General features: G+C 57.4%; 2 protein-coding genes across 3 annotated transcripts; both read right to left on the bottom strand.

Annotated features, from left to right (window-relative positions):
* Window positions 1-1123: 1123 nt before the first annotated feature.
* LOC309889039 (olfactory receptor 10K1-like) lies at window positions 1124-2584 on the bottom strand (the record flags this gene model as incomplete). The annotated part of the gene is made up of 1 exon (XM_082781715.1): window positions 1124-2584. One exon carries the CDS (start codon window positions 2582-2584, stop codon window positions 1124-1126), a length of 1461 nt encoding a protein of 486 aa, XP_082637841.1.
* A 1210-nt stretch (window positions 2585-3794) lies between these two features.
* Window positions 3795-9669, bottom strand: LOC309889069 (guanylate-binding protein 1-like). Of its 2 annotated transcripts, none has more exons than XM_082781760.1 (11): window positions 9568-9641; window positions 8939-9152; window positions 8710-8837; window positions 8379-8488; window positions 7852-8099; window positions 7490-7732; window positions 6945-7219; window positions 5075-5287; window positions 4847-4949; window positions 4551-4720; window positions 3795-4392 (listed from the first exon to the last, which is right to left on the bottom strand). In XM_082781760.1, the coding sequence occupies exons 2-11, from the start codon at window positions 9129-9131 to the stop codon at window positions 4291-4293; spliced, it is 1785 nt and encodes a 594-aa protein (XP_082637886.1). In that variant the 5' UTR covers window positions 9132-9152; window positions 9568-9641; the 3' UTR covers window positions 3795-4290. The 2 variants fall into 2 exon arrangements, with proteins under 2 accessions (XP_082637886.1, XP_082637885.1); XM_082781759.1 differs by having other exon boundaries at window positions 3796-4392; window positions 8939-9149; window positions 9568-9669.
* Between the last annotated feature and the right edge of the window lie 1604 nt (window positions 9670-11273).

Genomic DNA, 11273 nt, shown 5'->3' with positions numbered 1-11273 from the left:
GGCCATTCCCTCTGGTCCTATCCCTGGTTACCTGTGAGAGAAGACTGACTCCCCAGCTCCCCACAGCTTCCTTTCACGGAGTTGTAGAGAGCAAGGAGCTCTGCCCTGAGCCTCCCCTTCTCCAGACTGAACAACCCCAGTTCCCTCAGCCGCTCCTCATAGGACTTGTGCTCCACAGAGGCATAGAAAATCCAAATACCACCCATGCCCCCCCTCCAGAAGGTGAGGCAGAACTTCTCAAGCCAGACTAGGACAACTTGGGTTCAACCTCTGGTGCAGGCGCTGTCAGCAAAGGTTGCTGGTGCTCGACGAGGGGTGATTAACCTTCCACATCCATGTACACATTCACGATTTTCTGCTTTGGCAGCACCTTCCCAACACCGAGGAGCCAAGGCTCCGGTTTCTCTCACAGTTCTGGTCAGAGCTGTGCGACAAGCCAAAGGCAGGGGGATTTTCCAGAGTGCCGGCTTCAATCCCATTCAAATCTGTTACGGGGTTATAATCACAGACTGCAAAGGAGACCACTGGAGGTTTAGTAAAACAAAATAAAAGCCAGAATGACAACATGACACGTCTCCCCTTGCTGTGTAAGCTGTGAGGGAGTGAGGAGGGCCGTCTCTTCCCCAAGGGATGGGAGCCAAGGGGGGCAAAGCGGCCGACAGCACAGTAGCCTCCCTGGCCAAGAGCAAGCCCCACGGTGCCCGAGTGAGGTGAGCAGGGCAGAACTGGGGACAGAAGCCAGGCTCAACCAACAGCCCAGGTCAGCAGGCAGGTCTGGGCCCAAAACGTCAATCTTTAGGCCCACACCAGGCCCCACGATGGCCAAGGCTGGGAAGTCAGCCTGCGGGCAGGAGCCATGAGCGTGGCCATGGCACGAAACCAGCTCCTCTACAAAATACACCCGTCGAGTTCTGGAAGCCCCAAAGCGAGCTTAAACGGGACCCACAGACGGGGACTGGGGTGGGTGGAAGCCCCGCGTGAGGCTGCGGAGGCCATCGAGGCCTGCGGCCCCTCAGCGCCCTCGGCCATCGTGGAAAGGCCAGAGACCGAGGAGGTTCCTCGAATCTGCAAAACGGAGATGTTGTTCCCATCTTCCAGACAAGCATGAAGGTGGATGCAGGAACTAAAGACACGTGCTGAATTGGGACGGGATCGGTGAATTCTGGAGGAGATACCGGGGGCGCCTGATGGCGGCCTTCTCCTCAAGGGGGGCTACGGGAAGGCTGGAGAGGGACTCTGTCAGGGAGAGTAGTGGTAGGACAAGGAATAAGGGTTTAAAACCAAAACAGGGCAGATTTAGATTAGATTTGAGGGAGAAATAATTTCTTATGAGGGTGCTGAGGCACTGGGGTGTTGCCCAGAGGAGCCCAAGGCCAAGTTGGATGGGGCTGGGGGCAGCCTGGCCTAGGGGAAGGTGTCCCTGCCCTTGGCAGGGGGGCTCTAGAATCATAAAATCATGGTTTGGGTTATGAGAGACCTCGAATATCATCCAATTCCAACAATTAGATGATCTAATTAGATGAAGGAAGGGAACTCCTAACTGCCTGCTGTGACACAATGTGCACAAGGGGGACGGAAAAGGAGCGATGCTTTTTGGAAGGGGAGGCTTCCAGCTGGAAACATCCACTGGGGACGTAGCACACCTTGACCTCTTTCCTGGAAAACATTCTGCAGAAATTTGTGTTTTCCTGATGGCTTTGCGGAGAGCTGCTTTGACGTCCTTGTTCCTCAGGGTGTAAATCATGGGGCTGAGCAGGGGGGTGAGGATGGTGTAAGTGACCGAGATCAGCGCGTCCTGGCCCGACCAGGAGCTGGAGCCCGGCCTCAGGTAGATGAGGGAGGCGCAGGCGTAGTGCACGAGCACCACGGCCAGGTGGGCGCTGCAGGTGGAGAAGGCTTTGTGCCTCCCCGCGGCCGAGGGGATGCGCAGGACGTCGGCGAGGATGAAGAGGTACGAAGCCAGGAGCAGCGTCAGCGGGACCATCAGGGCGAAGACGCCCAGCGCCACGATAACGGCCTCGCCGGCGTCGCTCTGCCTGAAGGCCACGCGGAGGACGGGGGAGATGTCGCAGAAGAAGTGCTCGAGCTGCCGGCTGGCCTGGAACGGCGAGCAGAACACCAGGGGGGTGACCAGCTGGGCCACCAGCAGCCCGCTGAGCGCCGACGCGGCCACCAGCTGCGCGCAGAGCCGCCGGGTCATGATGCTGCTGTAGGCCAGCGGGCGGCAGACGGCGACGCAGCGGTCGTAGCCCATGGCCGCCAGGAGGAAGGAGTGGGAGCAGCCCAGCAGGAGGAAGAAGTACATCTGGACGGCGCAGCCCAAGAAGGAAATGGCTTTTCTCTCCGCCACCAAGTCCACCAGCATCTTGGGGACGATCACGAGGGTGTAGCAGGTCTCGGAAAAGGACAGGACGCAGAGGAAGAAGTACATGGGCGTGTGAAGGCTCCGCTCCACCCTTATGACGGTCATGATAGCCGTGTTCATGCTCAGTGTGAGCAGGTAGAGAAGCAAAAACACCCCGAAGAGCAGCTTCTGCAGCTCCGCCAGGCTGGAGAACCCCACGAAGATGAAGTCGGTGGCCATCGTTTGGTTTTCACTGCCCATGGAAGCTTTCCGCAAGGAGCCAGGCCAAAGAGGGGTGAAAGAGCTTCAAGGGGGGGTTGTCTGCTGCTATGCCAAGGAGAATTTGCTCCAGCGCTGCTCAGCAGACCCCTTCCCGGTCTCTGTGCCCCCACCACGGGCTCTGTTCCTGACATTAGCAGGGTGCACGCGTGGGCTTGGGGCTGGTGAGCGCTGCGGGCAGCCCTCGGCCTCGCTGCAGCTCCCGGTGCTCCCCAAGCAACTCAAGGACCCCCGGCTCCCCTCACCAAGCCGCAGTGTCTGTCAGGGTGGGTGCACGGCCACCGGGGCTCACCCGGGGCATGGCAGCCCCCGCGGGGAAGTCCCGTTGCTCGTCTTGTAGCAGGGAAAGCGGTATCTGCAAGGGCAGGTGCTGCGAGGGCAGGCGAGTCACGGGCTGGAAGGTGGGGCAGGGGACGCAAGATGTCGCGGGGGAACTCCTGGAATTGGGGAAAGTGGCTCCTAGGGGCTGCAGGAGGGGGGAAGCGGTGCTGCAGAGCCTCCTGCTCGTTCAAGGGGCACGTGGGCTGTGAGAGGGCGCGGAGCTGTGGCTGACGAGGTGCTGGAGCTGCTGGGGAAGCAGAGCAGGCAAAGCAGGGCTTTGAGCAGCGCAGCCACCTCCGGCTGCAGTCCTGGACCCAGAACGGGGATTATTCCAGCGAGGGGAGAGTGCGAAAGGGTCTTGGCTCCCCTGCAGGACCAAGGGACATGGTGGCCTGGGGTGGCGTGGCTGGGCTGTCCCCTTCCACCCCCGATGGGCGTCAAGCAGAGGGGTTGGGTGGAACAAGGCTCGGACTTCGGGGTCCTGCCACGGGACCTCTCCCTCCCCTCCAGTCCCCGCAATGAAGGTGCAGAAAAGAAATCCGGGGGGCTGGAGCGGGGAAAAGAGCCCTGAAAGCACACCTGCGCTGGCCCGAGGGATGCTCAGGAGTGGAGAGGGCTTGGGGAGCTTTGGCACGCTCGTGGCTGCGGGCTTCTACGTGAGCCCCAGCCCTCCCATCCCCATGGGCAGGGGAACTGCAGCAATTAGCTCCAGAGGTGCACATTAACCCACCCAAGGGCGGTGATGTCCGCACCCCTTGCTAGTTGGTTGCAGTGGGCATAATTAAGAGCCAGCCTCCCTTAGGCAGACCCAAAATACCATTGGCAGCTCTCAGTAATGGCCACGTGCTGAAACCCAGGTTGGAGGATTTTGTATTATTATTATCTTATTTTTATTAAATTTTATTTTTATTTTTATTATTTTTGCATTGCTTTTGCATTATTTTATTATTGCATTACTTTATTATTGCATTACTTTATTATTGCATTATTTTGTCTTTTTGAAAGCAATACACACCCGTAATGAAAGATGAAGAAAGGTCAATGTTGTCAGAGCCAGTGCTGACCCTTGGGTGTACTTTCTGAGCAATGGCAAAGGAGCAGAATCTCCCACCTATGAGCTGATCAGCGAACCCACCCCGCGCCCCTAAGATTACGCTCCCCAGACAATTAGTTTCATTTCCAACTACGTGAAAGCATGAAAGCACTAGCTGGTGCAATGGCAGCGACCACAGAGGTCACTGCCACACCCTGTCCTTTGCAGCAAGGACTTGCAGAGTTTAGCAGAATTGTACTTGGTATCAAGAAGCACGCTACATCATTTGTTCCAAAAGCTCAAACCACATTTTTTATCTGGGGCCATCACCGGATTTGCCACCGGGCTTGGAATTTTGCTGATCCTCAGGGTTGCTCTTCTTCTCGGAGCCACTTGTGGACTTCTTGTCCTGGTCCTGTGAAAATAGTCGGGTTTTCAGCAAGCCCAAAGCCTTCCTGCATGGTGTCTGCAGTGCAAGGGAGCCAAGAAGCAATGGGAGGGAGCCAGGCGGGCCCCCATCACCATTCCTGCCTGCCAGCCACAGCTCTGGGTACATCCTCTCTGCCATGGTACCTTTGATCGATGGTCGTTTTTATTCTCTTTCTCCTCCCGCTTCTTTCTCCAACGAGCCTTCATATCACTGAGTAACTTCAACAACATCTTTTTTTCGATCTCCCTCTCATCCAGCCTCTTCCTCTCAGCCTCCCTCTCCTGCTCAGCTCTCTCATACTGGGCTTTCAGATCTGTTGAGAGAGAAGCAAAGATGGCTCAAAGGCAGGAGATGAGCCCCAGGCCCCCAAGGAGTACTGTCCCTCCGTGCCGTGCCAGTCCCTCTCCAGGCAGTGGCATTTCTCCAGCCCCAAAATTACTTTCTATCTGCTCTTCCTTCTCGGTCAGCTCATGGTCGACTTTGAGGATGGTTCTGGCCATAGACTCTCTCTTCTGGAGGAAATCCTGCAGCGCAGCATCCGCCTGCAGGGACATGGGGAGGGCAGGAGTCAAGGGGTGAAGCAGCAGCTCCAGGCGAGTGGTTTTTTGGGAGGGGGCGGTGGGACGTGGAGCCTCTGCCCTCGCCTCGGAGCTGTTCATGTTCCTACCTTCACCCCCTTGCCAGGCAGTTTCCTGTATTGCTCCACCAGTGCCTGCTGATCTCTTTGGAAGTGCTGGTAGCCCCCCAACATGAAGTAGACCCCGTCATTGATCCGTCTGTCCAAGTCCTGGAAGAGCTCCTGGAGGGCGGCCGTGCACTTCTCGTGGGATACCCGCTCGTTCCGCATCCAGAAATGTTCCTTAAGTGCCTCTAACTGGACCTGTGCAGAAGGACACAGAGGGAAGGCTTCAGCCCAGGTTGAGTGGCTTCCACCTCTCTCAACCAGGCAAAAAAAAAATGCCTTTTGAGCACTGGAACGGGCTTCCCAGGGAGGCTGTGGAGTTTTCTTCCCCATGGAGATATTCGAGATTTATCTGGACGCCTACCTGGGCAACCTGCCCTAGGGAACCTGCTTTGATTCTCGAGGTCCCTTCCAAGCCCTACAGTTCCGTGTGTGAGAATAAAGCCAGGCTGGCAGGGAAACGGGGCTCTGCAGCCTGTGGGGTGATCAGCGGGGAGGTGAAGCCCCCATGGGCTGCAGACAGGGAAGCTAACTCCCGTCGCAACAGCCAGAACCCCCGTGAGATAAACCTTTCCTGCGTATTACTGTCAGGCTTGGTGTCTTCTAAAACCAGCCATTAGTAAAGAACCCAAAGCCCAAAAGTGTTTTTATGAATATAGTTTATAAAAAATCTTTGTATGAATCTACTAATGGCAAGAGGCAGGCCGAGGAGAATCTCCATTCTTTACTGGAAGCAGGGGGCAATGTGACTGCTGAGGTTCTTAACGCCTCCTTTACTAGCCAGACCTCTTATCCTCGGGGTATTCAGCCTCCCGACCTGGAAGTCTGGGGCGGGGGCAGAAGAACCCCCCCACACTTCAGGCTGGGGACCTGCTGCTCCGCCTGGCCAAGTCCATGGGGCCAGATGGGATCCACCCGAGGGTGCTGAGGGAGCTGGCGGTGGGATTGCTGGGCTGCTTTCCATCATCTATCAGCGGTCATGGTCATCTGGGGAGGGCCCTGGAGACGTGCTAACGGGACACCCGTCTATAAAGAGGGTCGTAAGGAGGAGCCGGGGACCTACAGGCCTGTCAGCCTGAGCTCGGTGCCAGGGAAGGGGACGGAGCAGGTCTTGATGTGTGACCATGCAGCTGGTGACCGGTCACCAGTGGTGTTCCCCAGGGGTCGGTGTTGGGCCCATCCTCGTTAATATCTCCATGGAAGGCTTGGATGAGGGAACTGAGTAAGTTTGCAGGTGACACCAAGCTGGGGGAAGTGTCGATCTGCTGGAGGATAGGAAGGCCCTGCAGGGGGACCTGGGCAGGTTGGATCGATGGGCAGAGGCCAAGGGATGAGGTTCAACAAGGCCAAGTGCCAGGTCCTGCACTTGGGGCACAACAACCCCATGCAAGGCTACGCGTCTGGGGGCAGAGACACTACAGGTTTGGGGGCAGAGTGGCTGCAAAGCTCTGCAGAGGAAAAGGATTGGGGGTGTTGGTGGATGCTCGCCTGAAAATGAGCCAGCAGTGTGCCCAGGGGGCCAAGAAGGCCAACGGCATCCTGGCTTGCCTCAGGGATAGTGCGGCCAGCAGGACCAGGGAGGTGATCGTCCCCTGCTCCTGCACCTCAAGTGCTGGGTTCAGTTTTGGGCCCCTCACTACCAGAAGGACATCAAGAAATGTTGGACGTGGTGCTTGGGGACGTGGTTCAGTGGGTGACATCGGTGGTAGGGGGACGGTTGGACCAGATGACCCTGGAGGTCTTCTCCTACCCTAATGTTTCTATGATTAGAGGGCACGGCACTGGCCTGGCCAGCAGGGACCACACTGCTCCCCCCAGGCTAGGGGTGACGGTGTCCCCGGGGGGCATCACCTACCGTGAGCTCTGCCTGGAACCGCTCCCTGCTCTCCTCGAAGGCCCGTTCCATGAAGAGCTGCTTCGCCTCCTCCTCACACCGCGCGTGCAGCTCCAGCAGCTCCTGGGTGGTCTCCGTGGGCAGCCCCTGCTCCATCTGACTCTGGTACAAGGCCACGGCCTCCTTCAGCGCCGCCGAGTTTTCGATCTCTGCCAGCGCCAGCACCGCGCTCTCCAGGCACGGCACAGCCCCTCTCTGGATGGCCTCCACGTAGCTCACCACCAGCGTCCCCAGCCCTGCCAGGGAGGGGTGACGGATCTGCAGCCCGACCAAAACGACCGGGGTCTTGCCCTAACCCCACTGCCAGGGGCCCCTCACGGCCCCGACCTTCTTTTTCTAGCTCTTTCCCAGCCACACGCGACACCTAGGAGCTCCAAACCCAGAGGTAAGTGCCACAGCTGGCACAAAAACGCATCTGTGCCCCCCCCAGCAGCCTTTTGCTCTGCATCTGAGCCTTGTCCCGACACAGTCCCAAGAGCTTGGACCCTCGGGACACCGGTACTCACTGCTCCCCGTTATCTCGTGGCCACCAGGGATGGTCTTGGGGGGACAATTCTGCCCGATGTAGCTGCAGAAGCGCTCCTCCTGCTGCTGGAATTCAGGGTCGAGCATGTTGTCCGGGAGCTCCTCCAAGCGGGGCAGGTCCTTCTTCCTGGCTGGCTGGTCGAAAACGAAGCACTTGCGCTCCGGGAAGAGCTGGCGGATGCATTCCCGCAGCCGGTTGTAGCTCTGGGCCTCCTGGCTGCTCCCTGTGGGGCAACAAGGGGTCAGAAAAAGCCCCCAGGGCTCAGCCTCGCGGTGCCTTCCACCGCAGCCGTGTCTGGGGCTGTACACGTATGCATCCAGCGGCACGGCACCGCTCCCCTACCATCCTTCAACTTCAACGCGTTCTCCAGGTATTCATCCTCGGAGATTTCCTTCCCGTCCACCTCCAGCTGCAGCGTGAAATCCCGGACAGCCCAGATGAAGGTTGGGAAGAACAGGGCTCGTCTGTCCGAACCCGGCTGCTCTTCTCCTGCCTGCACAGCTCCTGCCTGCTCAGCTCCTGCCTGCACAGCTCCTGCCTCCTTGGGTGCTGTTTTCACCTGGACACACTCTGACAGCTTCAGCACATAGCTGGGGAGCCGGCTAAGGAAGTGGGGACCTCAGCTCTGAACACAGGGGCACCCCCGGCCCATAAACACTTGGCACTTTGTGGGCACTGGTGGAGCCTTTTGGGGGACAGAGGCCAGCCCGGTGCCACCAGGAAGAGGGAGAAAAGCCCCGGGGATACCGAGCAGGTCCCTGGGCACCACTGGGAGGTTTCCTCTCCCCACACAAGGAACTGGGGTATGGGATCCCCGTGGGCCCCAGGCAGGGAGCAGGGGGCACCCCGTGTGCGCCCACAAAGGATACTGCAGGTTGTCCATGGCCTGCTGGTCAATGGTGCCCTTGCTGTTGTAGATCAGGGTGCTGGAGAGCAGCACGGCCAGCACGAAGATCCACGTGTCGTTCTCGGTGTCGCCCTGGAACAACGACCCCAGGTTCTCACCTTATCCAGCAGCCCCATGCAAGACCCCTTCAGGCACGACCCCGAATGCCCGGACCCCGAGTGCTGCCAGCCAGCATCCCATGGCAAAACCATCCCCTGGGGAGACCCCACAGCATCTCCAGGGCTTCCCACATCTCTTTATCCTCAGCTCTTTCACTCTCAGGCTCCCACAATGTGTCCCCGCTTCTCCCCCACCTTCTCAGTGTCTCCCAGCCCCTCGGTGTCCAGCAGCACCAGCGCGTATCCAGGTTTGCAGGGGTGAGGCACGCACCATATCCAGATTCCTTTGGTGTGCGCCCGCACGCTGGAGCCCAGGGAGAAACCTGGGGGTGCAAAGAGCCTCAGCAGCGTGAAATACCGAGCAGGAGAAGCCGAGCACCTCGGCCAGCCCAGGGGATGTGCACATCTCATCCCCTTCCCTTACCTCTCCTCTGCCCAGCCAGCCTGTTCAGGAGGTAGGACTTGCCGCTGCGGTACGGCCCGGCGATGGCCACCACCACCATGGGCTGCGTGATCTCTGACAGCAGCTGCAGGGCCCCCGGCTGCACCACGAGCCCCTTCCCCTTCTTGTTCTTGATTAGGCAGACGGGCTCCGGCTTCTGGATTTTGGATGCCATTGCTCACAGCCGCGCAGCCTGCTGGGGAGACGGGCTGCTTAGCAAGGCGGGGGCACCCCGCCCCAGGAACATCGTCACCCGACTTCATTTCCCCAAACAAAGCAGAAAGGATGCCCTAGCTTCCTCCCTGCGTACCTCCTCTTTTTACCCCCTCCAGGCTGAAGCTTCGGGGATCTCATGAAGATCTGCACCGTGCCCGATCCCCCCACAGGGTCCGAGCCTGGGGCAGGTACTAGGGGGTCGCACACAGGCTCCCAGCCCCCCCGTTCCCTTTGCTCCATCCCAGAGCAAAGACGGAGCCAACCTCCGCACCTCTCTGTCCTCCCCCCGGCAGGGAGCTCTTCGGCTCGCTGGGGTCCGTGGGATCCCTTTCCTGTGCCCCCTGCCCATAGCTGCCTGCGTGGGGCTGGGGATGAGGGATGGGGATGGGACTCACCTTCAGCTTCCCGGGCCTGCAGAGCTCTGAAACACCTTGGGTGCTGCCTTGTGTCCCCTGCCTTGGTCCAACCCTTCTCTTCCTGTTCCGGGAAATGACGGGGAGGAAAAATAGGAAGCGGAAGACTGACCGTGTGAGATATGTTCATCTGATTCGTGTCAGTATGGAACAATGCTAGGGCCGCATGGTATGATGAATGTGACCTTCTGTCTTACATACCCTTGTATAAGCACAAGTCTAAGAAAAACAGAGTGGTTAATATATAATTCTTGTGTCTTGCAAAGGAATGTTTTGGCAATTCGTGTCAATAGAGAGCTTGAAGGGAAGCGTATTTCTAGGCTTTTCCTTGAAGTCTCTGATGTCTGGGGGGGTTTCAGAATAACTGCTAACTATTATGACTATTGCATGGGACACTATGCAAGTCTCTGCTATCTGGCCAGGAGATGAAGGAGACGGGGAGAGCTGAAGAACAACTAGAAGACAAAGCTTGCAGGGGATGTTGCACAAGTCTCTGACATACAGCCAAGTTGGACAAAGGAGAAGGACAAGAGGGAGGAAGACTTTGAGCCTTCAGCACGAGAGACCCCCAGAGGGACCCCCGGAGACTGATACGCATGCTCCAGTAGGAGGGTTTGGATTCCAGAAACTAATTATAATAACCCTGGTTTTTTTAGAAGTAGTAATGACTATGTATCAGCCTAGGAGCATAAAAATCAGCTGCTTGATGTAACTGCTGTGCGTCTTGGTGGAGCAGAGACTCCTGGCGCACCCAGCACTGTTTGCTTACCTCTATTCCTTTAATAAATTGTAAACTTTGATTATAGTCCTATTTTGAAGACTGAGCCATTTATTACAACCAGATGTCACGAGCACCGTCCTCTGCCTTACCCTTTGGCTGGGATAGGGTGACTTCTCTTACTGCTGGCTGCGACTGCACTGCGTTGGGATGTAGGATGCGAATACTCTTGGCAACTGGGGTGGTTTGAGCCGGAATCACCCAAGTATCTCACTTAGGTGATATAAACGGAGGTAAAAGCTTGTGGCTTAACCCAGAGTCACGCTTAGGTGCTAAAAAAGCAAAGCTAAAAACTTGTGGGTTGAGATAAAGACCATTTAATAGGACAGAAAACGAAGGGATAATAACAATGACGTCCCATGGCGTGGGATATCCCTTTGGCCAGGTTGGCTCTGCCGTGTCTCCTCACAGCTTCTTGTGTACCCGCAGCCTCCTGGCTGCTCGGGCAGCACGAGAGGCTGAAAAGTCTCTCTGAAAAGGCTTAAGGACTTAGGAGAGCTTTGGGCATCGCTTCGAGGTGCAGAGGGGCACCGGGAGGTGCGGTGTGCCCCGGTCTTTCCTCTGCCAGGAGTCAGAAGATGCTGGTGCATTCCCTCACTGGTTTCTCGGGTGTGCCCAATGCTTTCTTCTTCCTTTCATGCTCTGCCTTTCCCCACATCTCCTCCAGCCAGTCCTGGCCATGGTGAGCGCCCTCCTTTCTCTTGATGGCCTCTGGAGGCCTGGGAGCCCCCAGTCACAAGAAGGTTGATAATAAACAAATAAAAGGAATAATAAAACGATGCTGCAAGTAGATGGAGCTGTTTTGCAAGGCAGAGCCGCTGCAAGGGACTTTCCAGAGCGACACTGCAGCGGTACTTGGAGGAGCAGAAGTGTCTCCTCATCGTGAGCTTTGATTTGACAGCAGAGTAAA

This window comes from Aythya marila, assembly GCF_965140915.1.
Source record: "Aythya marila genome assembly, chromosome: 32".
Classification (NCBI taxonomy): Eukaryota; Metazoa; Chordata; class Aves; order Anseriformes; family Anatidae; genus Aythya; species Aythya marila.
Note: the sequence above shows the minus strand (reverse complement) of the source record. Positions and strands in the feature narration are given on the sequence as shown.

What these genes read in the sequence shown, in the direction of transcription:
- LOC309889069 (XM_082781759.1), bottom strand. Translation starts at nt 9,131, where the DNA reads ATGGCATCCAAAATCCAGAAGCCGGAGCCCGTCTGCCTAATCAAGAAC. An exon ending in CGCGTTGAAGTTGAAGGATG is followed by an intron (nt 7,733 to 7,851) that starts GTAGGGGAGCGG and finishes GTTGCCCCACAG; the next exon opens with GGAGCAGCCAGGAGGCCCAG. An exon ending in GGTTCCAGGCAGAGCTCACG is followed by an intron (nt 5,288 to 6,944) that starts GTAGGTGATGCC and finishes CCTTCTGCACAG; the next exon opens with GTCCAGTTAGAGGCACTTAA.